We start from the raw sequence: 23,944 nt of genomic DNA, 5'->3' as shown, positions 1-23,944 counted from the left end.
AATAAGTTTCCCATTGACATAGGATAGAAAATGATGCAATTATGAATAGCTCACAATCAAATAACAAACAAGGAGAACATAATTGTATCAAAATACTAATCAAGTCCATTGAATCTTCATGCACTAACTCTACTAAACTTGCTGGTCATTGCTTGTATGAGGGAGATCATCCTCAACTTGGACTAAGCATGAACTTGGAAGCATGGAAAGAGCAAGAGGAAACACAAGGAAGCCTTCCAGCAAGTATCAGACAGAACAGAACACTGATTCTGTACAGACAAACAACAGAACAAGTAGAGTATCAATCTGTCGGGCAGCCTACCTTGCGAACCATGGAACACCCAACCTGGTGCACGTATGAGCGAGGAAATCCAAGGGATGTCATCTTTGGACAAGAAAGAAGAGGCCAAGACTCAGAGTTAGCACGGAGAGTCCTCACAGAGCCCACAAGATCAGCTCCAAGGTCGCGTGTTCGCCAGCTGTTTGATAGTGGCTGATTTCAGAACACTTAGGCTATTGTCTTTTGTTCTGTTTTATTTTTTTTGTTTGCACGTGTTTTAATAAATAGGCACGGGGTAGTTAAGTTTGTTAGGCTCCCCAACTAGCCGTTAAGAAAAGCTCTATATAAAGGGCATGCTCATTGTAACAGAATTCAGATTTGGTTTTATGAATTTTCATTCAAAGTATTTGGTGCAATTACAAACCTGAGTGTGTTCTTTGTGAGTGAAGCAAAGAGGGTATTCAGTCATTTCCGCGAGGGTTAAGAGAGCGAATCTTAACTTGAGTGTGAGGAGGAGGCCAGGGACTGAGTGAAGGTTCATTGTCTCTATCCACGACATAGAACCATTCATCAGAATTTTTCTTGTCACCCTTCTGTTTTCATACAAAACAGAAGGTTTATCTGTTCTTTGTGTGTCACGAGTGGTCGTGGCATCAATCTTGAAGGTGTTAAGCTGGTTCTTGGATCGACCATCCCCATACTCGCATCAGAAAATAAGTTCCTAATTAACATTATTGAGAGAAAAGATTCTCCCTTATACCACTCCCATTGGTGTGAAAATTTTCTTTGAGTGAAAATTTTTCTATGAAGTTTTTACTCCCATTAGTAAAACTTCATAAAAACATGCAAATGTTTCTAAAAAAACTCTAAGTAAGTTGAAATTTTTGGTGTTTCCTCACAAGGGTCTAACCATCCAAAATAAATTTTAAAATAAAAATTAAGAGAGTAAAAAACAAATATAGAGTTTAAGTGAAAATTTTTCTGTGAAGTTTTTACTTCCATTAGTAAAAACTCACAAAAAATATACAAATATTTCTAAAAAAGACTCTAAGTAAGTTGGAAATTTTGGAACTTTCTCACAAGGGTCCAACCATTCAAAATAAGTTTTAAAATAAAAACCAAGAAAGTAAAAAGCAGTAAAATAAAAAAAAGTAAGAGAGATAAAATAATGAGTAAATTTTTTTATTTCTCATTGATTAGATGAATTAAATTCATAAATATTTTCATATAAAATTTAATTTGGTAAAAACGAAAAATATAGAGAGAGATTGGTCAGAAAATCTTTGATTAGAAATTAGAATACCGTGAAAAATATGGTACTCCAAAGAGGTTGTATTGCCTTTCATTTCATTAACAAGGGATACCCGGGTATAAAATTTGAATTTTGAACAGCAACGGTCGTCTATTAGTATCAAATTAAGGAAGGGCCAAAATCAAGGGAGGGAATGTAATCTTTGCCTTTAACGATATGATTGTCATTCATCACCATTTTTAATCTTTTTCCCTCTTTTTAAAATACTTTCATACAAACTACAGTTATTACTCAATGGCGGATCTTAAACAATGGCATGATCCTCTTCTTCTCACTGATGTTTCTACTCAACAAAGATCTTCTACTTCTTCTCCCGGTATGCATTTTTCTTTAAACAATCCCTTATTCATTTCTTTTTTTTTTTTTTTTTTTGTTTCTTTGATTCCTCAATCTGATTTCTATACCTTTATTTTTGCTAGACATTCCCAATTCTGATTCTTTAGAAACAGGCAATTCCTCAGGTATATAATATAGTCTCACTCAAATATCTTTAAAACCACCGTTTTTCGGTTACTGATTCTTTAAATTTTCGGACGTTATTCCAGATACTGATTCGCTTAAGATGGCAGATTTAGTAGGTAAAATATGCACTATCATTATTTGGTGCTTCATTATACAGATTCACATAATTGGCGAATGTTTCAAGTACAGTTAATTGTTTCATTTATCTAAAACGTGATTTTTTAGGAACTAATGGGTTGCATCAAAGCATGGAAATAATTAGTCCTCAGCGATTTAACGATCTTATTATTGGTGATACCGGCAATGGTAATTTCAAATTCCAGAATTTTCATTTCAGTTGATTTGAAAAAAAAAAATTAGGGTTAGGGTTTTGATTTTTGGTAGCAATTGCAGGTCGGACAATGTTAGGCTTTTCCTTAACCTCACCAGATTTGGTTGTCTGTGCTGGCTCACCTGATATTCCTAGACAGAATTTTCCCGAAGAGGAAAGGGCTGCCTCCATTGTACTGTCTCTAGAAGAAGGCATTAATGGGGTTGAAGCAACTGAAGTTTCTAGGGGCAGCCATGAGGATTCCTTGAAATTTTCCTCATTTTGGAATTCTTCTCAAGTAAAGATCATACATCTTGCATTATTCTTCTAGATATGCATATTTGCATGGGTGGGCTAAGTACACAATAAATTTTGGTCCGGTTCCAATTTGTTTTACAATTTTGGCTTAAACTAACTAATTAAATTAAATCATAGTAATACATGCTAATGCAAACAATATTTAAGGACCCAAATTTAGAGAGACATGTGCCAACATTTCTGGATATTTGGTATTGTAGGAATTTGACATGAGAACGATTTTGAATAGGATACAACAAATGGGTCTGAGAGATTTGGAGATTTTGAAAAGTTGCAAAGTGAATACGAGCTTCAAAAGAAAAAATTGCATGAACTCCAGAGTGAGCTTATGCGCAAGTCCATGCATGTTGGTTCTTTAGGTAATGCATTTTTCATCATCTTGTAAGCTTCTGAACTGTTCTGTTTTTTTGATGAACATATATGTCACTGCAGCTTTTGCGGTCGAGGGACAAGTCAAAGAAAAGAGCAAATGGCTCTCATGCTTGAGTACCTTAAAGAGGAATCTGAGGGTACTAATACTAATAATTTTCATCATATAGTAGAATTTAGTTATATTTCTGAAATGTAAATATTTATATTCCTGGAATATCAGATGTTGAAATTGGATCATATAAAACTATCAGAGGAAGCATGGAAGTACAAGCATTGCCTTGGAGAAATGGATGATTTGAAATCTATTGTTCAAGTTTCATGTAAGAGAACTAATACTACCAGACCGTACAATTTAATTTCATGTACTGCTGATTTTGTACTCATCAGTTGCCCCTTCGTTAAAATGTTGATAGTAACTCAACAAGTTTCCGATCATGATGAACTGAAGAGGAAAATCAGTGAAGGGGAGAAGCAGAGAAAAGAGCTTTATAACAAAGTTCTAGAGTTAAAAGGTTTGACATGCTTTAAATTAGAAGCAATAGTTAGCTTTTTTTGTTGCATACTTAAGTTTTATAGAATTAATTTAATCGCAATGTGTGTTTTGGTTGCAGGAAATATACGTGTTTTCTGTCGCTGCAGGCCTTTGAATGCAGAGGAAATAGCCATGGGAGCTAAATCAGCCATTGATTTTGATACTGTTAGAGATGGAGAATTAAGCATCAAGTCAAATGGCGCACCACGAAAGACTTTCAAGTTTGATGCTTTTTTTAGTCCACAAGCAAACCAAGGTAGTTCATAGATTGTTCAACAATCCTTTCTTGCCAAACCATGTAAAATTTGTGCTGAATCTTTATTTTCATTTGATCATTTGCTAGCTGATGTATTTGAGGATACTGCACCATTCGCGACCTCAGTTCTAGATGGATACAATGTTTGTATATTTGCGTATGGGCAGACTGGGACGGGGAAGACATTCACAATGGAAGGTACGAAGGACAGTCGTGGTGTAAATTATAGGACTCTTGCAGAACTTTTTCGTATTATCAGTGAGAGACAGAAGCTACTTCGTTATGAAGTATCTGTGAGTGTCTTGGAAGTCTACAATGAACAAATACGAGATCTATTGGCCTGCGGAACACAGCCTAATTTTGCTTCAAAGAGGTACGCTATATTGATACTGAAGTTTTCTGAGTGTTAGACCAGTAATCGTTGATCAGATGTGATTTATGGTTCATCAAACCTCACCATGTAACTCTTCATTTCGGTTTGGTATTGACTGTTGAAAGATTTGTTCCCGGAGCTTGAAATGAATCAATAAACGGTAATTGGAAATCTATGAAGTCTTTTAAAATATATATTATTTAGACACCCCCATGATTCTCGTAATGAAAATAACCTTTTTATATTTAGGGGTGTATGGCAAACGACTGATAGCTGGTAGCTGATTACTGTGACTGATTTGACTAGCTGATTTATTGACTGGTTTGACCAATTGATTTTGAAGCTGCTATGAGCAGCTTGTTCAAACACAGCTTATTCATAACAATAATCTTTTTTAATTAGCTAATTTACCAAACACTAGCATTGCGTGGTTTGACCACACAACCCTCTATTTCTAACAAAATAAGCTAAAATTGCCCAATAAATATAGGAGGAATATAGGAACATTATCACCACATGATAACATAACGTTTAAGAATGATCAAACTACACAACAAAAAAATGGAAAACAAGAAATAACTTGAAACTAAATCAACAATTTGGACCTTGATAAGGCTCCTTTTAAAATCCCTAAAATCATTATAGAAAGAAATAACCCATCAAATAATGGAACTGTAATAGCTTAGTGAAACATTCAAAAACTTTATTAATTAATTTGTTTCGCCAGAACGTCATCCCTTCAAATCAAACTCAAACTGAAACTTGCAAAATTAATATGATTCCCCTCGTGTTCATCATTAAAACAATGATAATGCACATATGACACACTAGATTCAAAGGACTGTGAAAGGGTCTTTGAAAATGATGAATCTTCAACAATACTTGCAAGTTTTGAGCTCGATCGAAAGAGTGCTTCAACAATACAGATATTTAGTCTCTTGCTAAAGCCTCCTCTTATACTTGCAAGTCTATGATGAGAGTTTTCTGGCTAGTGATACTGTATCAATTTCGTAGGCTTGAGATAAGGCAGGCTATGGAAGGAGTGCTTCACGTTCCTGGATTAGTTGAAGCACAGGTAAGGAATATCAGTGAGGCTTGGGATGTTCTACAAACTGGAAGCAATGCAAGGGCTGTTGGTGCTACTAATGCAAATGAGCACAGTAGCCGGTCTCATTGGTACGCTTTAAACCTTCAGAATTTCTACAATTTACACCTTTTCTGTTAATTGAAGATCTCATCGACCAATTGGGTGTATCATACTAAAATTTCTGATGCAGCATACACTGTGTAATGGTGAAGGGAGAAAACTTATTGAATGGAGAATGCACTAGAAGCAAGTTATGGTTAGTTGATCTAGCAGGTAGTGAACGGATAGCTAAGACAGAAGCTCAAGGCGAGCGGCTGAAGGAAGCACAGAATATTAATAGATCACTTTCTGCTCTTGGGGATGTCATATCTGCTCTGGCAAACAAAAGTCCTTATGTTCCTTTCAGGTGAATTGCCAATCATTCATAATTGTTACTCATATGTTGATCAGGTCTTCTTTTAATATTCATATTGATTTGCAGGAACTCTAAGCTTACCCATCTACTTCAGGATTCTCTAGGTAATTTGGATTTCTGAGCTTTTATTCTAAGAGAGATATATACGACCCAAAACTAAGTTTTGTTCACTTTGCTGCTCATCTCTTTTTGCAGGGGGAGACTCCAAGGCGCTTATGTTCGTGCAGATTAGTCCTAATGAAAATGACTTGAGTGAGACTATTTGCTCTCTTAACTTTGCTAGTAGAGTAAAGGGAGTAGAGTTAGGTCCAGCAAAAAAGCAGTTGGACAATACTGAATTTCTGAGATACAAACAATTGGTACTAACAATTTCACACAGCTCAGCTTTGTTAAAGTTGATTTTTTACACCTTTTACTTGAAGTAGTTCAATTTTGGCTTAGGTTGAGAAGACTAAACAAGAAGCAAAGTTGAAGGATCTGCAAATTAAGAAGTTGGAGGAAACAATTAACAATCTGGACACGAAGGTTAAAGAAAAAGATCAGAAAAACAAGAACTTGCAGGAAAAGGTTTGTTTTTTGTGGGTAAAGTTTACTAGTTTCTTGCATTTTCTGTTTGGAAGTGTGTAATAAAATTCTTGTAATCCAGTTGAAGGAACTTGAAGCACAACTTTTGGTGGAACGAAAGTTGGCACGGCAACATGTCGACACTAAAATAGCAGAACAGCAACAACAACAAATGCGACAGCAGTTTGAAGACCAAAATAGTGCACCCCCTAGGCCACCTTTGGTAGCTAAAACACAGGGACTGTTGAAGAATACAAATGACCTAACAAGTGATACACCAATTCTGTCACAATTGCCTTGTGATTACAAAGCTGTTAAAACCCCGATATTGCAAGAGAACTTTCTTAAGTGCAATGAACTGCTGGAGAAAGAGAACATTCCAGACACAGGGGACCTATTTGCACTACAGCCGAAGAAAACAGGCAGAGGTTCTCTTTGCCCAACAATGCAGAGGATCCCTATAGCATCAAATCCTAGGCGGAACTCTCTTATTCCCTTACCCAGCACACCAGCGACCCTCCACCATCATTTAATCCTGCCTTTTCCGACACCTTCTCTCGAAGAAGAGAGAAATGGGGTAGAAAATCCAAATTCACCAGAGATGGGTTTAACCAGCCCCATAGCTTCAAAGAGTGGGGCCAGGAAGTTGAATGGTGTACTTAGACGAAGTCTTCAGAAGAAGATGAAATCTCCATTGCAGCAGCAGTTTATTAAGAAAGGAGGCGTAAATGTGGGAGTGGAGAAGGTTAGAGTCTCGATAGGAAGCCGAGGGAGATTGGGACAAAGGGTATTGTTGGGCAATGCTAGAAGAGTGGCTACAAGGGAAGCTAAGAAACAAAGCCAAAGGGAGAAGGAGAGAGGCTGGAACTTTTGAATGCTTGCTGCCTCAATGGATTGACTCAGATAGAGTTTGTAGGTTTGGGAAGATTAATTTTTATAAATTTCTTTTGATGATTGTGTATTTGTGTTTAAGATGATGCTTGTTAACCACTCTGGTAACAGATTTCAAATATTTTGTATATATGAGTCGCTTTCATTGCAGGCCTTTATTTGGTCTCATTATCGAATTTCTTTCAATACGTTCACCCAAAACACCAATAACTACTCTTATAGGAGAACCGTCTCTCGGTGAAATAATAATAATTTGTATTATTGGACTATTTAACCCTTGTATGAGGCATATTTTATAGTGAGACCGTCTCATACAATAATAAATTTGGGTTTAAAAAAAAACCACTCAAAAGTCAAAACCTCATATTTCACTGATAAAATTCAATAAAGCAATCTTGTTAAATGGATAAAACATGCATGATGGATCCTATAGAACTCTAACACAAAAAGGTTTTCTCACCAAATCCACCTAATTAGGTTATTAGTAGCTATTACTATCCATATCTTTGTTACATGAGAAAAACTGTTCCTCGTACCCTTTAATGTTTCCACTATCATTATCACTTGTTTCAATTGATTTGAGTGATTCTATTTATATAACTTTTTCGACATATAACGAATATTTTAATTTAAATATTTTTTAATGCATTTAAACTTATGTATTTTTCGTTAATTTTGTTTAACATTATTTAATACTTTCAGTTGTCTTATATTTTCCATTAACTAAATCTTAACATTTTTTAATTCTTATGTTGTCATACTTTTTCACTAATTATTCTAGAATTTTTTAAGTGCTAATGAATCCTAAATTTTCTTCATTAATTTATTATTCTATGCTTATTATACTTTAATTCCATTTTTCTCTATTCTCCCTTAACATTCTCTATGTGTACATCAATGGAGAACATCGGAAGTATTTTTTTATTTTTTATTTCCTTTTTTATCTTAAACAGTAGAAAGTCTAACTAAATAGGTCATGACTAGAGGTGTTCAACGGGTAGGGTCGAAACGGATTGGGTCAAAATTTAAATGGGCCACGACGGGTCAAAGCCCGTTTGAACCCAACCCGCTTTGACCCTTTTTAAAATGTTCATGTAATAGTTTTAGTTTTTGTATTCTACTTTATGGTAAATATTTTTTTTTTTCGCAACCAATTCCTATTGTTATCCGACCCAACTCTTTACATCAAGGACTGTTAATAATCCGACCCGTTAAAATATGACTCGACACTTGACCCATTGGATCGACCGGCCCCGTTGAACACCTCTAGTTATGACTCATGACTCATGGGCAACATAGACAAATGGATCATCAACTTTGGGAAGCCTAGTATGTCATTTTGCAAGTATTATAATCATGCTGTGCTGATTGTTGGAACTAAAAGATCCTAAACTTTTGCTTATGATGATACGTACCCAGATATTAGGAAGGTTGTAGCTGGTCATCATAACTGGCATAGTGCAAAATTTCATTTTTAATTGCATTTCCGATAACAAGATGTGTTAAAAGGATGATGCCAAATGTTGTTCAAGATCATGAAATATGATTGATTTGGATTCTTGAAGACTTACTTTCGAGTTATGGACCTTGGCTAGACCACTAGCTCAATTCTAACCACCCGAAGATCAATTTCTCAACTCTTACCTTAACCTAACATCTAGATTTCTTTAAAAATAAGTAAAAAACATCCCCGATTTACAGACCGATTACAATCGGTCAAGTTTATGGTGCATCAAGCATGAAACTAGGGTTGAATAGGGCTGATTTCAAAACATTGAAAGTTAAATTTAAAATGACCTGTTAGCTTGAACGGTTCGCATTCAGACCCAAGTTTTCCGATTCCTGGCTGATTCGGTTTTGTTTAAAACCGAACCACCCTTGGCCCTCGTGTATCAAGCGTTTTAAAATCGCTTCAGCTGCTTTTCTATTCAAGAAAGGACAACGACTACGAAGATTAGGCATTTGAACAGCAAAACAACTACCAAAATCAGAGACAACTGTCGCCCGCCTAAACACCAAACATGTACATATTCATTATTCACTACATGTATGCAAATGTACAAAATTTGGAGATCTCTACATATTTATGCTTGCATAAATATCTGCAGTGGTGGTTTGTCATGAAGACTTCTTTGTCCTGAAAACCATTACACTTGCTTTAGTATATTGTATTTGAGGCTGGACTGTACGAAAAGGAATTAGAATTGATAAATTACCTGAAATCATTCACCGATTGCCATAACCGCTGCAATGTGCTTGCTTTTAAAGGAATTCCTGAAACTTGACCGACTATCTTCTCTACATAAGGTCCCTTTTCATGCACCAGCTTGACTGATTCCGACAGTCGATGAAGCAAATTTACCAGTGCAATTACTTCATTCCTTTGCAACTGCAGCTGAAAAATTAAGGGAGAAAACCGTAAGCATTCTCGGATTACGTAACCATACTTAACCCGAAAAACAACGGAGTCACTCACAGGCAAGTGGTTGCCTCCATCCACTGAAAATAGGATCTTCAATGCTGTACCGAGACCCAAAACTTGTAATTTACCCCATAGTCTGCACTTCTCACATCCTACACAATCCATCAGCGCACTGGAACATAATTTTTTTTTTGTTAGTCAGTATTTTGTCTCTCAGAAACAGACACAGAATTGGTGTTGTTGAAAAAAAGAAAAATATTCATGCCTTATATTTCTAAACTGCTTTTGGATCTGCTGTTTTAACTCGGGCCCACTTTGCCCTTGCCACAACTTAGCTTCATCGAACGGAAGTGGACATGCAGACCGAAGTTTTGAGTTGTAAAGCAGTTGTTTCAACAAGGACTGAGTCTTCAAGTCATCTTCAGGATTACCAGTGTCATATTCAGCTTGTTCCAAGTAGTCTGACGCCTGTAACATTCAGAATGCAGAAAGCCTTGAATTTGTGTTTTCGTTTAATGAATATGTGCAAAAGCAGGTTTTCAAAACATGACTTACCTTTGTTACTGCTCTGAGAACGAAAAGGAAAGTGAAGTACAAATTCCTAACGCGTTCTGGATATCTTAAAACCCGATCATGCATTATCTCTAAATTTTGGCCCCACTGCATTAAAACATGAGTCAGGATACAAAATCATGGGTTAATAATTAAGCAACAGAAATCCAACTTTGAACAAATTCAAATAGAGCACAATAGTACTCACACAGTAACCCCAAATCACCAAGCAAAAATAAAACAGATGTTTTAACAGCCATAAACAAAATACTTTACATCTTTAAGAAACTTATCTTCCATTCTATATTGACTATCATTGCAGATCAATGGTAATTGAGTTTGTATCAAGATTCAAATTTGATTAGTACCATTTCCGTAGTGTAACAAAGTGACACAGACAAAACATTACATTGTTAGTGTGCAACGAATGATATTGATAGTTAGCCAAAGATATGGATCGGAGAGAATACATATTTTTTTCAAATTGAGGGTATGGATATTGAACTAGGCCAAGCCCAAAGATATTGCTATTATTAGTAGGTGACAAATCGAATACGTTGCGACTTTGCCATATAAAACATAATGATACACTGAGCACCGGGGCTGAAATTTCTTATCCTATGATATACATCAAAACCTGCCCCATCCCCCCCACCCCCCATCCAAATTTTTAAACTCCAACTAGGTGCATTGGGATAATTGAATGTTGAATGATTTTAAAAGAATAATCAAAATTTATTATACTCAATGTTGGGAGAAAATCTGATTTTACCTTGTTAGTAGCTTCATCAAGGAGATAGTCGGCAGCAATATGAATTGAAATAGAGGCATGCAAACCAGATATCAGTTTGTAGAGAACTTTTTTCTCGGGGCACATCTCTCCAGATGCATCTGCATAAGACAAAAGTGTTAAACAGAGCTCATACCTCATAAATCATAACAAAGCATAGACTAGAGAGCTAATCTTCAGGAATGAAGAATCAATCTACAAGATAACAAAGCAGTCAAAGGTAGAAGGGTAGCTCAAGGTACTTTTTAACAGCTAGTCTCCCCATTAAAGATAAATGCCTACTTGTCGTATTCTTAATGCCTACTTACATTATCCTTAATGTTTACTTATCGTATCCTTAATGCCTACTTTCAACATCTTAAATGTCTACTTACTCATTCTTAATGCCTATTTACAATATTTTAAAATATATATAATGGGCCGATTTAATTAGAGATGGTCTCTATACAAGAATTTGTGCTTTTGAAAGGGGCAGGGGTTGTGTACACGAGAAGGAAAATATTTAGCAGTACTCTTTGGCAAAAGTCAAAGTCCACCAACAAGAGGCGAGCAGCATCAGATCACATTACTATGTTACATGACACAAATTTCTAGACTGCAAATAATTTTCTCAAAATATTTCAGATCACATTATTACATTAGCCGACTACAAGCTTTTGGGACTAAGACTCTGTTTTGTATGCGATACGGAACTATGATATTACATAGAATATCATAATTGCAATTTCCTTCTCTCAAAATATTTCAATCAACCAGGTAGATAAACTACACACGTCTTTTTCACATACATAATGTGTGCAACTTGTTTTGTATGCGATACAGAACTATGAAATTACATAGAATATCAGAAATGCAATTTCCTTCTCTCAAAAGATTTCAATCAACTAGGTAGATAAGTTACACACATCTTTTTCACATGCATAACGTGTGTAGCTTAGTTATGAGAAATAAAATCACATATGACGTTTAACGGTCAATCAGACTGCACAAAGATAAGGATGTGAAGCCCAGGCGAAAAGTGACATTTGGTTACTGAAATGTTATTCGTTTTTCCCTCCAACACTTGTTAGAAGTCACTATATAAGAAGTTAAATTGTAACTAAAAGTCCCTTAACTACCCATAAAGTCGTATACAAAGCTCAAAACCTAAAAGTGAACCAGCTAAATAAATTGATTTGGGCGCTGCACGTAAAGTATTCAAGGATCCTTTTTCTTTATCTTCCTAAGCTTCTCCAAATGCTGGACCAAAATCCTTTTTGCTTTTGACTTGAGAGTAAAAAAATAAGTATTATTCCCTCCTATTCCAATCAAATGTCCCATTTCCACTATTAGCATATTAACATCAAATTTCTTATTTGGTAAACCTCTTTCCCTTACTTATACCATCGTGAGATCCAAGTATTTACACGTTTGCCATGAAAGTATCACCTTTTCTCTTACTTAATCCTCCCATGTGGTTCCTACTTCTGTTTTTCTTAAAATTGGTGTCAAACTAAATGGGACATTTGATTGGAATAGGAGGGAGTAATAAATCTCTTCTAGGTCTATATATTTGCATGTTGGACTTCATAAGATCTATATATTTACTCAATATTAATATACACTTCAAGGTAATCAAAAGGAATTCATGTCAAAGTAAAGTATTTGCATATAATACACAACTACACAGAAGGTTGAGGGGACACAAGGTTGAACTCTTCACCCCCTAAGTATAAGAATATCAACTAACCTTTAATTTTATGATTTTAAATGGTACAATTGTACATGTTTCTCTATCTCTGTCACATTGCCCAATTGGAAATGACATGAAAACTAAGAAGTTGGGTATATTGGATTAAAATGGCAGTCATTTGAAATGATAGTGTGTAAAAGTGGTAGAGTCATATCATAAAAAAAAAATTGGATAGAATCAGTAGGACAAACTAAAATAGAAAATGGGGCAAATGGAGAGGGACGGAGGGAGTAAAAGCTGGGAGGAGCCCCTTTCCGCCCTTTAGATCTTTCGCCACAAGAGGGTGGTCTCGATCACAGTAATGGTCATATTGATGTGGTGGTAACGAGGTTGATACGGTTCTCATACCGCCAAATATTTGAGAAAAAATTAACATTCGAATAGCACAAATAAGAAGCTTTCCTTCAACACAACACTATTTCATTACCCCAATGAAATCAAGTGGCTCCCACTAGGTAGAGTTTGAGGTCATCGGATATATGTAACCTCACCCTTATTAATTTATTTGGTTTAATCTTATACTTAAAGGAAAGTTGAGATGCTGCACACATCTAGCAATTTCAGAATTTGAGGTAGTAAATAAGCTATTAGAAGATTATCCTCAAAGAGGTTTGCTCTATTCCAAATGCTTTAGCATCCTCTAGACCAGGATCATACTCCTAGATTTCCATCACAGAACACTTTCTGAAAAACCATAATATATTCTTCTCAAAACATTAGTTTTTTCAGTGGTTTGAATGTATGCTATAGATTACAAACAGCGTTCGAAAAAATTAGTAGTCAAACAATTATCAAATCAATCAATTACATATGTGCACCAAGATTAGTTGATTGTTTGTAGTCCATCATAGTCAAAGCAACTCTGAACTTTGAAACTCAAAGTGAGCCAACGACTCAACAGAGAAGTTTAGATTATGATTTATGAATTAATACTGAGTATATCAAGCATAACATTGTTGGCGGCTTGGCATTATCAGGAAATAAAGACTCAATCAAAGGTTTAATGATGAACAAAGACAAACAGTGAAAATAAGTTGATAAAATATGAATCTTACTGTTGTAATATAAATCAGTAGCTTTGAAGTTACAAAACTGACAGATTCCGACTTGAAAATAAGACTCTCTTCTTTTCATCTTGAAAGAGTAATTTCAAGCAAAAATAATTTGGATATGTTTCATAAGCTTTGAACAAGACCTAAGTAAATGCAAGTAACAAGTAGAAGAAAATCCGAGAAGTTCAAAGATGTTATAATAGTTCAGGAGTTGAAATTAAGTAAATAAGGGGAAAATTAGAGAACCTGAGTCATTCTATACCCCACGTACTACTTAACTTATGAATGCATCGTAGATGAAACAATCACTTACATCTTGGACAGTTTTCTGAATATATTGCATCCCAAATCCTCCTAGCTGATGGACCTGTATAGCCCGTATAACGTTCCGGATTTAATTGTAGGTTTACATAAGTCATCTCACCTGAAACCAACCAGGTAGCTCACTGATCAGACAAAACGATATCACAGTAATAGGCATAAAAGGGAACATATCATTATCATTAGTAAAGCAACAATAAAATACACAGTGAAATGATAGATAAACATGCATCAAATTACAGTCTCCAAAGTACTTCTACCAAAAATATTTTATCAGCCTTCTAGAACTTGAATACTGGCAGAAGAGATAAATGTTAGCAACGTTCAATTATTTATTACCCTAATCCAAAAGTCAAACTAAAACAACTTACTGTTATCAGTCTCATCATCGTTTGTCCAGGGATTATCAACTTCTGGCCAGCCTCTAAACACCTTATTGTCTAGTGTTCGGTCAACAACAGCTTCTGGTTTCCCCTCTTGGCACATCAAATCTTCTTTTCTGAGGACACTAGATGGCTTTCTAAAAGTTTCAGGGAATTCATTTTCAGGACATTCGCATACGCTGCAATCACGTAATCGGCACATTCCATCATCAGGCCAGAAAGGACAGTCGCACCACAACTTGACCTATCACAATCATGATTTTATCAAAATTATTTAGTAGTTGATCATCTAAAGTAAAAGGACAAGTAAAACTATTTGAATGCAATACTATCATGAAATCAAATCCCATTCCATTACTCACAGATTTAAGATGCGCAAGGAAATAAAAACAATCACTACTAACAAGAGATTTGATCCATCAAAAGTAATATAAACCTTCCTTTTGGTCCTCACTGACAAGTCCTTTTGTTTGAAATAGATTTTAAACAGAAAATAAAAAAAATTCAGCAGAAAGCATTCCCAATTTCTAAAATTTTGTCAAACAACTTAACTTCTTTTAAAAACTCAAAATCTTAGATTTTGTAAAGCTCCAATTGATAAACAAGTTGAACCAATGAATGCAATCTTTTTAAAAAGAGATGTATTAAGTGTGTGTGCGGGCGTAAGTTAATTCAATTTTTAAATTTCTTAAGATTGCGTTTGGAAACAAGTATTTCATTTCAAATTGTAAATTTCAACTATGGAATCATTCATGAAGAATTTAAGAATGACAAAATTTGGGAAGTCATTCTCAAATCCTCATTTTACCACTTTTAAAACATCGATAAATTTGACCCAAATCCAAATTTGAAATATTTTTATTTGCCAAATACTAAATTTGAGTCAAATCCATATTTTCAAATGAAATCAAGATTCCCAAACATAGCATAAGACAATTTAATCTAATAAAGCCTGAACTCTCTTTTATGTTAGAATTATGTTGCTTTTTGGGACATAAGTTCAACAACCACAAGACATAGATACATTTGACTAATACTAATAACTAAAATCTTGGAATGGAACTTTGAGATGAATGATGCTTCTTCACCATTGCATTAATTCCAAAAATGAATTTTTAAAACAGAATTATAACCAACCACTTATAATCATGACGCCAAATAAAAGAAGGGAGGCAGAGGGATTTTTCATATTATAATAAAAATAATGGAATCAGACCTTGAAGTATCTGAAAAAGGGTGTCGTAACAAGTTCTTGCAGTAATGGATGCAAAACTTCTTTGTTAAGGCTGTTAACTGTCTCATAATCACAGCTACAATCCTCCACCATTCCTGTATATTTACATGATAACTGCAAAACAAATACATGTTAAAATCACTGTTTTTATTGATCCACAATTCTTAAGCTTAAAGCCACATATTGATGTTGCATTAAGAAATAACAACAATCTGCAGGTAAGGAAAATCTCATTTCTCCAGCAAAGAATCAAACTATCAAAGAACAACCACAATCTTTTACTCCGTGTATTTTTGCATTACTTGCCAATTTGAAGAATTTCAAATAGGCTAATCGCTTCATTATTAAGTCATGTTTAAGTAGCCCTTGGGCAACTACCATATGAACCTGGTTTCACTCTTTTACAATAGTATAACACAATACACATTTTTCAAACCATTTTCCCTCCAGACTCCATACTTACGTAATATGTGTGCCCACTCTCTCTCTCTCTGATCAACTAAGCAGAAAAAATCCAGTTTGTGTTCCAGATCCAATTTCCCTCTAAACTACGTGATACTAGATCACAATACATAGCAGGTTGATAAGCAATTTCAAAAGGCACAGGATCCAAAAGACTAATTTCAGGAAAAAAAAAATATCATCCTCCTGCATTATATTTGCTATTAGAACTCTCATAGCAACTAACAAAATATCAGTCTGAACAAAGAATATCCAACATCATTTCTCACCACCCCATTTCTTTATTCTTATGGCAAAGTTAACTTAGCACAACAGCATTTCAACTTCCGTGGGGGTCTATTGACTAATTAAATGTTCTTGTCTCATTAAACCATAATTAGGTTTTACATGGCCAGAAGATATGGTGATTGCAAGATAAAAACTACTCTAACAAACGGGTTCTAAGTGCAAACTCTACACATTGATACAATCATTCACTGCATATTCACATCACAAGAAAGTGCTTAACATAACCAATCTATGAAGGATTTCCTAGTAAGAAGCTTACCTCCATTAGAAAATATATTAGTCTACTAAGAAGCTTACCTCCATTAGAAAATATACTAGTATCCTTTAGGTATACAAGAAATAAAATTTCCTTCAATTTATAAAGTTTCCAACATTCGCATAGTAACCATTAATCTTCTATTAGCCTTACTTTGTATCAAACACACTTTCCTTTTACATGTCCCTTTAACTTAGTTACATCTCTTTTTTTGGCTATGGTCACAATATTTCTCTTTTAATCTCATCTGCAAACCAATTCTTTCTTCGCATATCATCTATTTATTTCTTCCATGCACTTTTGTTTGTTACTTCACAACTAAAAACTCAATAAAAAAAACTCTATCCCTTTGTATCAAACACGTGATACAGAGAATTTTTTTTATTAATGTTTACTAAGCTATAATTAAAAATTTTAAGGATTTGTAATAATAGCTTGCGGAGAAGAAAAGTTGCAAGCTTTCAAAACCAAATCTTTAACCACGCGAGTGTGCGTTAACCTATAGAATTAGGGTAATTAACTAGTAAGTCCATTAACTAATCAGCTAAGGCTCCCAAAGAAGCATATCGATCACTTACTAAAACCAAGTTCATCTTAAAACTAAGGTTAGAGTCAAACACATTGTTTGAAGGACACTACCTCCAACAATCTATTCATATTTTTGCCAAGTGAATGAGTAATAAACAAAAGAACATGAATGATTGATATTTAAAGGTTACAGATCACCCACCACTCTTAAAGACTTAATCCATTTCCCATTATTTTCATTCAATTGTATAGACCATAACTAAACATAAACACATAAAATTATTTTCCGTAAACGACTTGAAATTCACATTCTTTGACAAGAAATCTTAAACGGAGCAAACACACTGGCCTGATGAAAGAAGAGTTATCTCAGTACCATTAACATTTCAACAAAAATATTATAAACATCTCCCATTTTCGATCATCATGGCCAAAAATGTTTCCAAGTCTTGTTTTGAAGTTCAAAATAAGTCAACCATAGACATGAATACAGTTTTTATAAGACAGTAAACGTTTTATATAAAATCTTACAAACCCACTTAAGCAAACAGCAAAATATTACAATTCACTAACAAATTCCAGACAGCACGCTAAAAAATCAAAAAATCAGTAAGTATTCAATAGCTAAAAGATGAAGTAGCAGACCTGAGCAGCATCAGAGACAGAATCAATGGAAACAGAAGAAGCATAGGAATTGGAATAAAGCGGAAGAAAGAGGAAGATGACGATAGCAAAGAAAACCACCGCCATGAGAGGCAAGATTAATCGGATCTTAGAATTGACCCGACATTGGAAATTGGTGGGTTTAACTGTATAAGAAGGAGAAGGAGAAGGAGAAGGAGAAGGAGAAGGGTTGGAAGGTTTTCTCCGGGTGAGAGAATGCGGGAATTGATTTGAGGAAGCCACCGTGAATGTGATTGATTGATTTGTGTTGATGGGTTTATGGTTTTTGGATGTTTAACTTTTGATTTCAGCTGTTTTTCCGATTTGCCGGTGAATCGCCGATGATCATGTTTATGTAGCGGTGTAATATTGCATATAAAGATGGTTGAAGACTAGACCACGTAAGAATTGAAGTTTATGACCAATGGAGATTTGACATGTAGGAATTTAATGAGTATATGCACCAATTGCTTATTAATATTTTATTTTTATTAATATTTTAGAGTTTTATTGCCCATTGGTTTGGTTTTTTTGGTATTAAAATCAAATTAAGGTGGCTTCTTTAAACTAGCAAATTTTGCCCACCTATTTAATTCCTTTTGACTTTAATGTGCTTTCATGGAGATGATGAGCCAAGTCAATTGTCAAGCATTAGTTCGGATTTTTTTTTTTTGGGTTTTTGGCTTTATCTGAGGGTAGTTTTGAGGTGCAATCGTATAGGACTTAATTTATAAAGGGGTTTAAATTGAATTAATTCTTATTATTAAAATTTGGTTTGTACATAAGTACTTTATCTTTATATGATCTTAAATTTGTACATTTATTTGACAATAATGTGATGGGAAAATACAAATTATATGATTCATAGTTGGAGAAAAAAAAAACTGAAACCTTACTTATACAAAATATTGTTAGGAACCACACTGTGAACATGTAAAAGTATTTAAATAAAAAAAACTGTCTGTAAAATTTCTTCTTAGGAGATAACACAAAGATTAAGAAAAATAAGAAAATAAATATTTTATTGGGGTAAAATAAGAATCTAATCTGGTGTTGTATTGTTTATTCCAATTGTTTGGGCTTGAAAAATCCCGGGTATTGTATTAGGTATCACCTTAAGAATAGTGTCGGTAGTCGACCGCTCTTTGTTGTGATATAGGTAGGATATGTCGGATTTGGAAAGTCCATAATGCATGTACAAATGCTCTACGCACGACAGAAAAAAAGTAAAGACAAGAAAAGGTAAAGCAGAGAGTTGTTCAACTTGGTTGAGAAAAAGGTTAGCTAGCTCGGGCAGATTCTTCATTCATAAATGTAGGGAAGATTAATAAGTAAAAAGACATGGGAATTAATGTATCTGTAACTAATTGATATGTAGATCATCACTACATTCAGAAACAAATGGATTTTTGGAGATGAAGAATTCATATGTAAAATTTGATTCAATTAGGAGGAAAACCCATCTTGATTGTGGATACAAATACATCATTACATTTATGAATGAACTCCGTAGACCTTTACGAACTTAGCCTTTTTTTTTTTTAAGCAGACTATTAGAGTAGTTCACATTCATTAACTTTCCTTGAATGCACAAATTAATTAACCGGTATCTTTGAACATAACACAAATTCTTCTGAGAGACCATCTCTAATTGGGATGACCCATTATATATTTTATAAAATATTCTAAATAGGCATTAAGAATGATGTAAGTAGACATTTAAGATATTGAAAGTAGGTATTAAGGATACAAAAAGTAAGCATTAAGGATAATGTAAGTAGGCATTAAGAATACGGTAATAAGTAGATATTAATCTTTAATAGATTAAACTTGAAATACTTTTCTCAAAGAGACGATCTCTCAAGAGATTAGCTATAAACATAAACATTCATGGCAACAATAACCTTAGCAAAGCACTTTCGTTCTCTCTCCTATTCCAAGAAAGCGTTTAAAAGACAAAGGGGAAAAACAAAGTTCTATAATTTTTTAATAAAACTAGTTGTAGGATCACGGGATCCCCCAAGTTACACTATTGAATTTTATAATGTTATTACATACACTTTTATTTACAATAATACAAATAAAAAATATTAGAATGTTAATAAGTTGCAAAGGTGTAAAGGATGTAAGGGCTGAAAATTAATATATAGTTAGTAGTAGGCAACAATTTCAAAGTAAAGCATGATAATGTATTAAAGGCTTTATATGTTTAGCCATAAAAGCGTAGCTAAGTTGTTCAAGAAACCAACCAATTCAAATGTAATTGTAAATGCTATAAAACGTATTGTAAATCAGTTCTTTTTATAATCTTTGATGATTAGATAATTAGATAAATATATTTGCTTTAGATAAAAATCTTAATTCTTTGATTAAAGCACATAAGATATGCTTTTGTTAACAAATATTTTATGTGAAATTCATTTGCAAATACTAAAAGTTATATAATAATTAACAAAATTATTATGTTTATCAAAACAATTAAGTTTAGAATTAAATATAAGTGACTTAAGGACATTTAAACGAGTTTTAGTAAATCATAGTTAGAGCTGTTCAAAAGTGACCCGACTCGAAAACCCGAATCGAAACCAAAAGTAAACCGACCCGAAAATGTGTTCCTTTTTTAGGTTTATCGAACCGATATTACCCGAACCAAAATTGTACCCGAATCAGTTGACAACCGAAAATGGGAAAGCTGAACCCGAGCTGTAATCGATTTTTGTAACCGACACATAACTGTTAACCGAGATTACCCGAACCTAATAATGACTGACCCGAGTCATATTCGACCCGAATCATGCTCGAAACCGAATTTTATCCGGCTAAAACCGACTTAACCCGAACGAATTTTAGATCGAACTGCTGTAAACCTGAACCAATTTTTAACATAGAAGTATGATAGACTCATATTCAATCATCTTATTAGTTAATCTAATAAAGTGTTAGATATTTTAATAAATTAAATTTTATAAATACATAGTTTAATATGTTTAGAGTTAATAATCAATGGTCAATGTTTATTTAACTACTTTTAATCGAATTAGATGAAAATTGATAGAACATTATAATTTTAATTTCCGATCAAACAAGTAAAAGTAACAAAGTAATAATGATTACTAATTGATTTGCATTTTAACTAATTTGCTTTAAGTAAAGAAAATCTTGTCATCAATTAAAAAATGACTGATATTGATTCAATCAATAGTAATTAATACTACGTAGCCGAATTCTGTTAAAAAAAACCCGAACCCAATCTGTACCCGACAAAACCGAACTAATTAGTAACCGATTGACACTCGACACGAACTTCAACCGACACCGAACCGATGCTAAACCGATAGCTTGAATAACTAATCTCCAACCGAACCGTGACTAACCGACTCGACCCGAGTGTGACCCGTTGTAACATACAGCCGAAAAATAACATATCCGAAATATAACCGAATCGAATGACACCCGTCCGAAACCGACCCGATCACCCGAATGAACACCTCTAATCATTATACATTGAAACTTTTACTTTACTATTTTAATTAAACAAGACTTATTCTATTCACACTTAAAAAATTTTAAAACTGCCCTTACTTTTAGAACTTAAGAGTGGATAATAAGAGATGTTAATTAGTGTCCTATGATCAAGTGTAATTTATGTATATAAATAGGATGAGTTATGTAGATATAATACATTCGATTAATTTAGAAGGTCATAGTGTTTTGCTAGAACTATGATTTGTATCTAATATGATTAGTTTACCACTATTACAATCGACTTCTATGAGGTCACACATATAAGTATTCCATCGGATATATGTTTACATCAAGAACATAAGAAGTTTATTGGATACTTAAGTATAAAGAGTTATACATGGATTGATTATATGCTTAATTTTGAATTAAAGCATGTACTTAATTATCATAAGTGTTACTTGTAACATTTAAATGTGAAGAGTTAATTGTGTGTTTTAATTGGGAATTAAAACAAAACTTTATTCATCATGATTAATATATTGTGTATAAATAGATGAACTTTGTTCATCTTTTACATAAGCTCTATCATTTCTAATATTCTTTACATACTCATACTTTCCACCTAAAATATAATGAGAAAAAAAGGATTTTCTTATTACGCACTAGCATGTGTGGTGATTTGTTGGATGATTGTGAACTGACATTAGAGGAACGACATTTGACATTCTATTATCTCCATTTTGGTATTTCATACACGATTACATATAACGTGAAATTCAAGCATCACGGGTATGATATTTAACTACATTTGATAATTCATATTATGATTTGCATGCGATCCTGTTTAGATGTTATAAGAAATAGTTTCTTGCAATTCGACTTTATGCATTTATGATCCTAAAGTGGTATCAATTAGTCTCTTGCATTATTATATTATGATTATGATAAAGTTTATTATTTTGATTCAAATAAAGGAGGTTAAAATATGGATTAAAATTGCTTGATTTAAATATAATTTTAATAATTTTGGATTAAAAGTATATAATTAAATTTGATTGTAATTATTGAAATTCAACACTTTTTGTATATAGATACTTAAAATAATGAATTGGATTATTTTGCTCTATTAGATGCACAATGTAATTCATGAAAATATAGCAATAATAATGAAATTATTTTATTATATTGTTATTTTGAAAGTAAAACAAAAAAATAAAAAAACAAACGACACCCCTAATCAACCAAATTTCGAAAATCTTCTTCAAAAAAAGATTTTTTTGAAGTGAATTGAGTTTAGAAATTGGTTTCTCTATGGTTGAGTCGCATTGCCCAACAATTTGATTGTAAATTGGATTAGTAATTTGAACACACATACTGAATTCTTTTTGAAAATACAAACCCTAAATTCTTCCCCAATTTGATTTAATTCGGGAAATTTATGAAATTTCAAAATCAATTTATTTTAAACTTTAGTTACATGATTATTAAGTGTTTTGCCCTTGTATCTGACACATAATATTATCATTTAATGTAAGGGAACCAAAATTCTTGTCCTATTATTACTGATTAAGTAAGGTATATATAAAAGTTTGGAATGAAACCCTAATGCATAAAGCCCACGATATTATATATAATAAGCCCAAATACATAATAATCCCTAACAAACCCTCTCAAGTTGGAGCATGCAAATCACAAATGTCCAACTTGCGAAGAAGAAAAGAAAACTGAGCTTGGCCCAAAGCCTTAGTGAAAATATCAGCTAGTTGTGTAGTAGAAGGAACATGAGAAGGACTAATGGTACTATCCTGAATGGCATCTCGCACAAAGTGACAATCGATTTCAATATGTTTGGTGCGTTCATGAAACACGAGATTTTAAGCAATGTGGAGAGCAGATTGACTATCACAAAACAAAGACATCGCTTTCGGGGTGATGCACCCCCAAACTACGAATTAAATCTTTGAGCCACTTAAGTTCACAAGTCACAACAACCATGGATCTATACTCTGCTTCAGCTGATGATCTAGAGACTGTAACTTGCTTTTTGGTTTTCCACAAAATGGGAGAATGTCCAAGAAAAACTAGCCAACCAGATAATGAAAGGCGAGTAAGAGAACAACTAGCCCAATCGGAATCACACCATCCACTTAAAGATAGATCACAATCGAAGCGAAGAATAATGCCTTAACCAGGTGATCCTTTAAGATATTGAACTACTCAAATAGGAGCATCCCAATGATCACGACGTGAAGCACCAATAAATAAATTAAGAATATTTACAACATAAGCCAAATCAAATCTAGTAAAAGACAGATAGATGACTCGACCAACTAACCTGCGATACTGCTCAACATTATAAAGAAGAGGACTAGTAGAAGTTGCAACTTATAATTTTGCTCCATAGGAAAAAAATTGGGTTTCGAGCCAAGATTACCCGATTAAGCAATGATATCAAGAGCATACTTCCTTTGACACAAATAAATACCCTCTGAATTTCTGGCCACTTTAATACCTAAAAAATATTTAAGTACACCAAGATCCTTCATATGAAAGCATGAACACAAATAAATATCCTTCATCAATATAAATGAGAATATTAAGTTGAACACGACCTTTCCGATAAG

General features: G+C 33.7%; 2 protein-coding genes across 3 annotated transcripts; one reads left to right on the top strand and one right to left on the bottom strand.

Moving 5' to 3' along the window:
• The first annotated feature begins 1,607 nt into the window (after positions 1-1,607).
• LOC130828156 (kinesin-like protein KIN-14Q) lies at positions 1,608-7,373 on the top strand. Of its 2 annotated transcripts, XM_057693975.1 has the most exons (17): positions 1,609-1,908; positions 2,012-2,053; positions 2,138-2,170; positions 2,280-2,360; positions 2,448-2,662; positions 2,912-3,041; positions 3,115-3,191; positions 3,275-3,374; positions 3,468-3,566; positions 3,666-3,842; positions 3,930-4,215; positions 5,230-5,391; positions 5,493-5,708; positions 5,784-5,821; positions 5,913-6,076; positions 6,159-6,284; positions 6,364-7,373. In XM_057693975.1, the coding sequence occupies exons 1-17, from the start codon at positions 1,827-1,829 to the stop codon at positions 7,153-7,155; spliced, it is 2,820 nt and encodes a 939-aa protein (XP_057549958.1). In that variant the 5' UTR covers positions 1,609-1,826; the 3' UTR covers positions 7,156-7,373. The 2 variants fall into 2 exon arrangements, with proteins under 2 accessions (XP_057549960.1, XP_057549958.1); XM_057693977.1 differs by lacking the exon at positions 2,138-2,170 and having other exon boundaries at positions 1,608-1,908; positions 6,364-7,353.
• Positions 7,374-9,071: 1,698 nt separating this feature from the next.
• On the bottom strand, positions 9,072-18,324 carry LOC130828157 (endoplasmic reticulum oxidoreductin-1). Its single transcript, XM_057693978.1, has 10 exons — positions 17,838-18,324; positions 15,641-15,772; positions 14,413-14,668; positions 14,034-14,144; positions 10,919-11,037; positions 10,150-10,254; positions 9,860-10,062; positions 9,649-9,766; positions 9,389-9,567; positions 9,072-9,309 (listed from the first exon to the last, which is right to left on the bottom strand). The coding sequence occupies exons 1-10, from the start codon at positions 17,940-17,942 to the stop codon at positions 9,291-9,293; spliced, it is 1,347 nt and encodes a 448-aa protein (XP_057549961.1). The 5' UTR covers positions 17,943-18,324; the 3' UTR covers positions 9,072-9,290.
• Positions 18,325-23,944: the final 5,620 nt, after the last annotated feature.

This window comes from Amaranthus tricolor, chromosome 12 (assembly GCF_026212465.1).
Source record: "Amaranthus tricolor cultivar Red isolate AtriRed21 chromosome 12, ASM2621246v1, whole genome shotgun sequence".
Lineage (NCBI taxonomy): Eukaryota > Viridiplantae > Streptophyta > Magnoliopsida > Caryophyllales > Amaranthaceae > Amaranthus > Amaranthus tricolor.
Note: the sequence above shows the minus strand (reverse complement) of the source record. Positions and strands in the feature narration are given on the sequence as shown.

Excerpts from the sequence above, each read along its gene's own strand:
- LOC130828157 (XM_057693978.1), bottom strand. The coding sequence starts at position 17,942 with ATGGCGGTGGTTTTCTTTGCTATCGTCATCTTCCTCTTTCTTCCGCTT. Across the intron at positions 14,145-14,412 it reads CGATGATGAGACTGATAACA|GTGAGATGACTTATGTAAAC; the intron begins GTAAGTTGTTTT and ends GGTTGGTTTCAG. Across the intron at positions 10,255-10,918 it reads TTGATGAAGCTACTAACAAG|TGGGGCCAAAATTTAGAGAT; the intron begins GTAAAATCAGAT and ends GTTTTAATGCAG.
- LOC130828156 (XM_057693975.1), top strand. The coding sequence starts at position 1,827 with ATGGCGGATCTTAAACAATGGCATGATCCTCTTCTTCTCACTGATGTT. Across the intron at positions 3,843-3,929 it reads TAGTCCACAAGCAAACCAAG|CTGATGTATTTGAGGATACT; the intron begins GTAGTTCATAGA and ends ATCATTTGCTAG. Across the intron at positions 6,077-6,158 it reads TTCTGAGATACAAACAATTG|GTTGAGAAGACTAAACAAGA; the intron begins GTACTAACAATT and ends ATTTTGGCTTAG.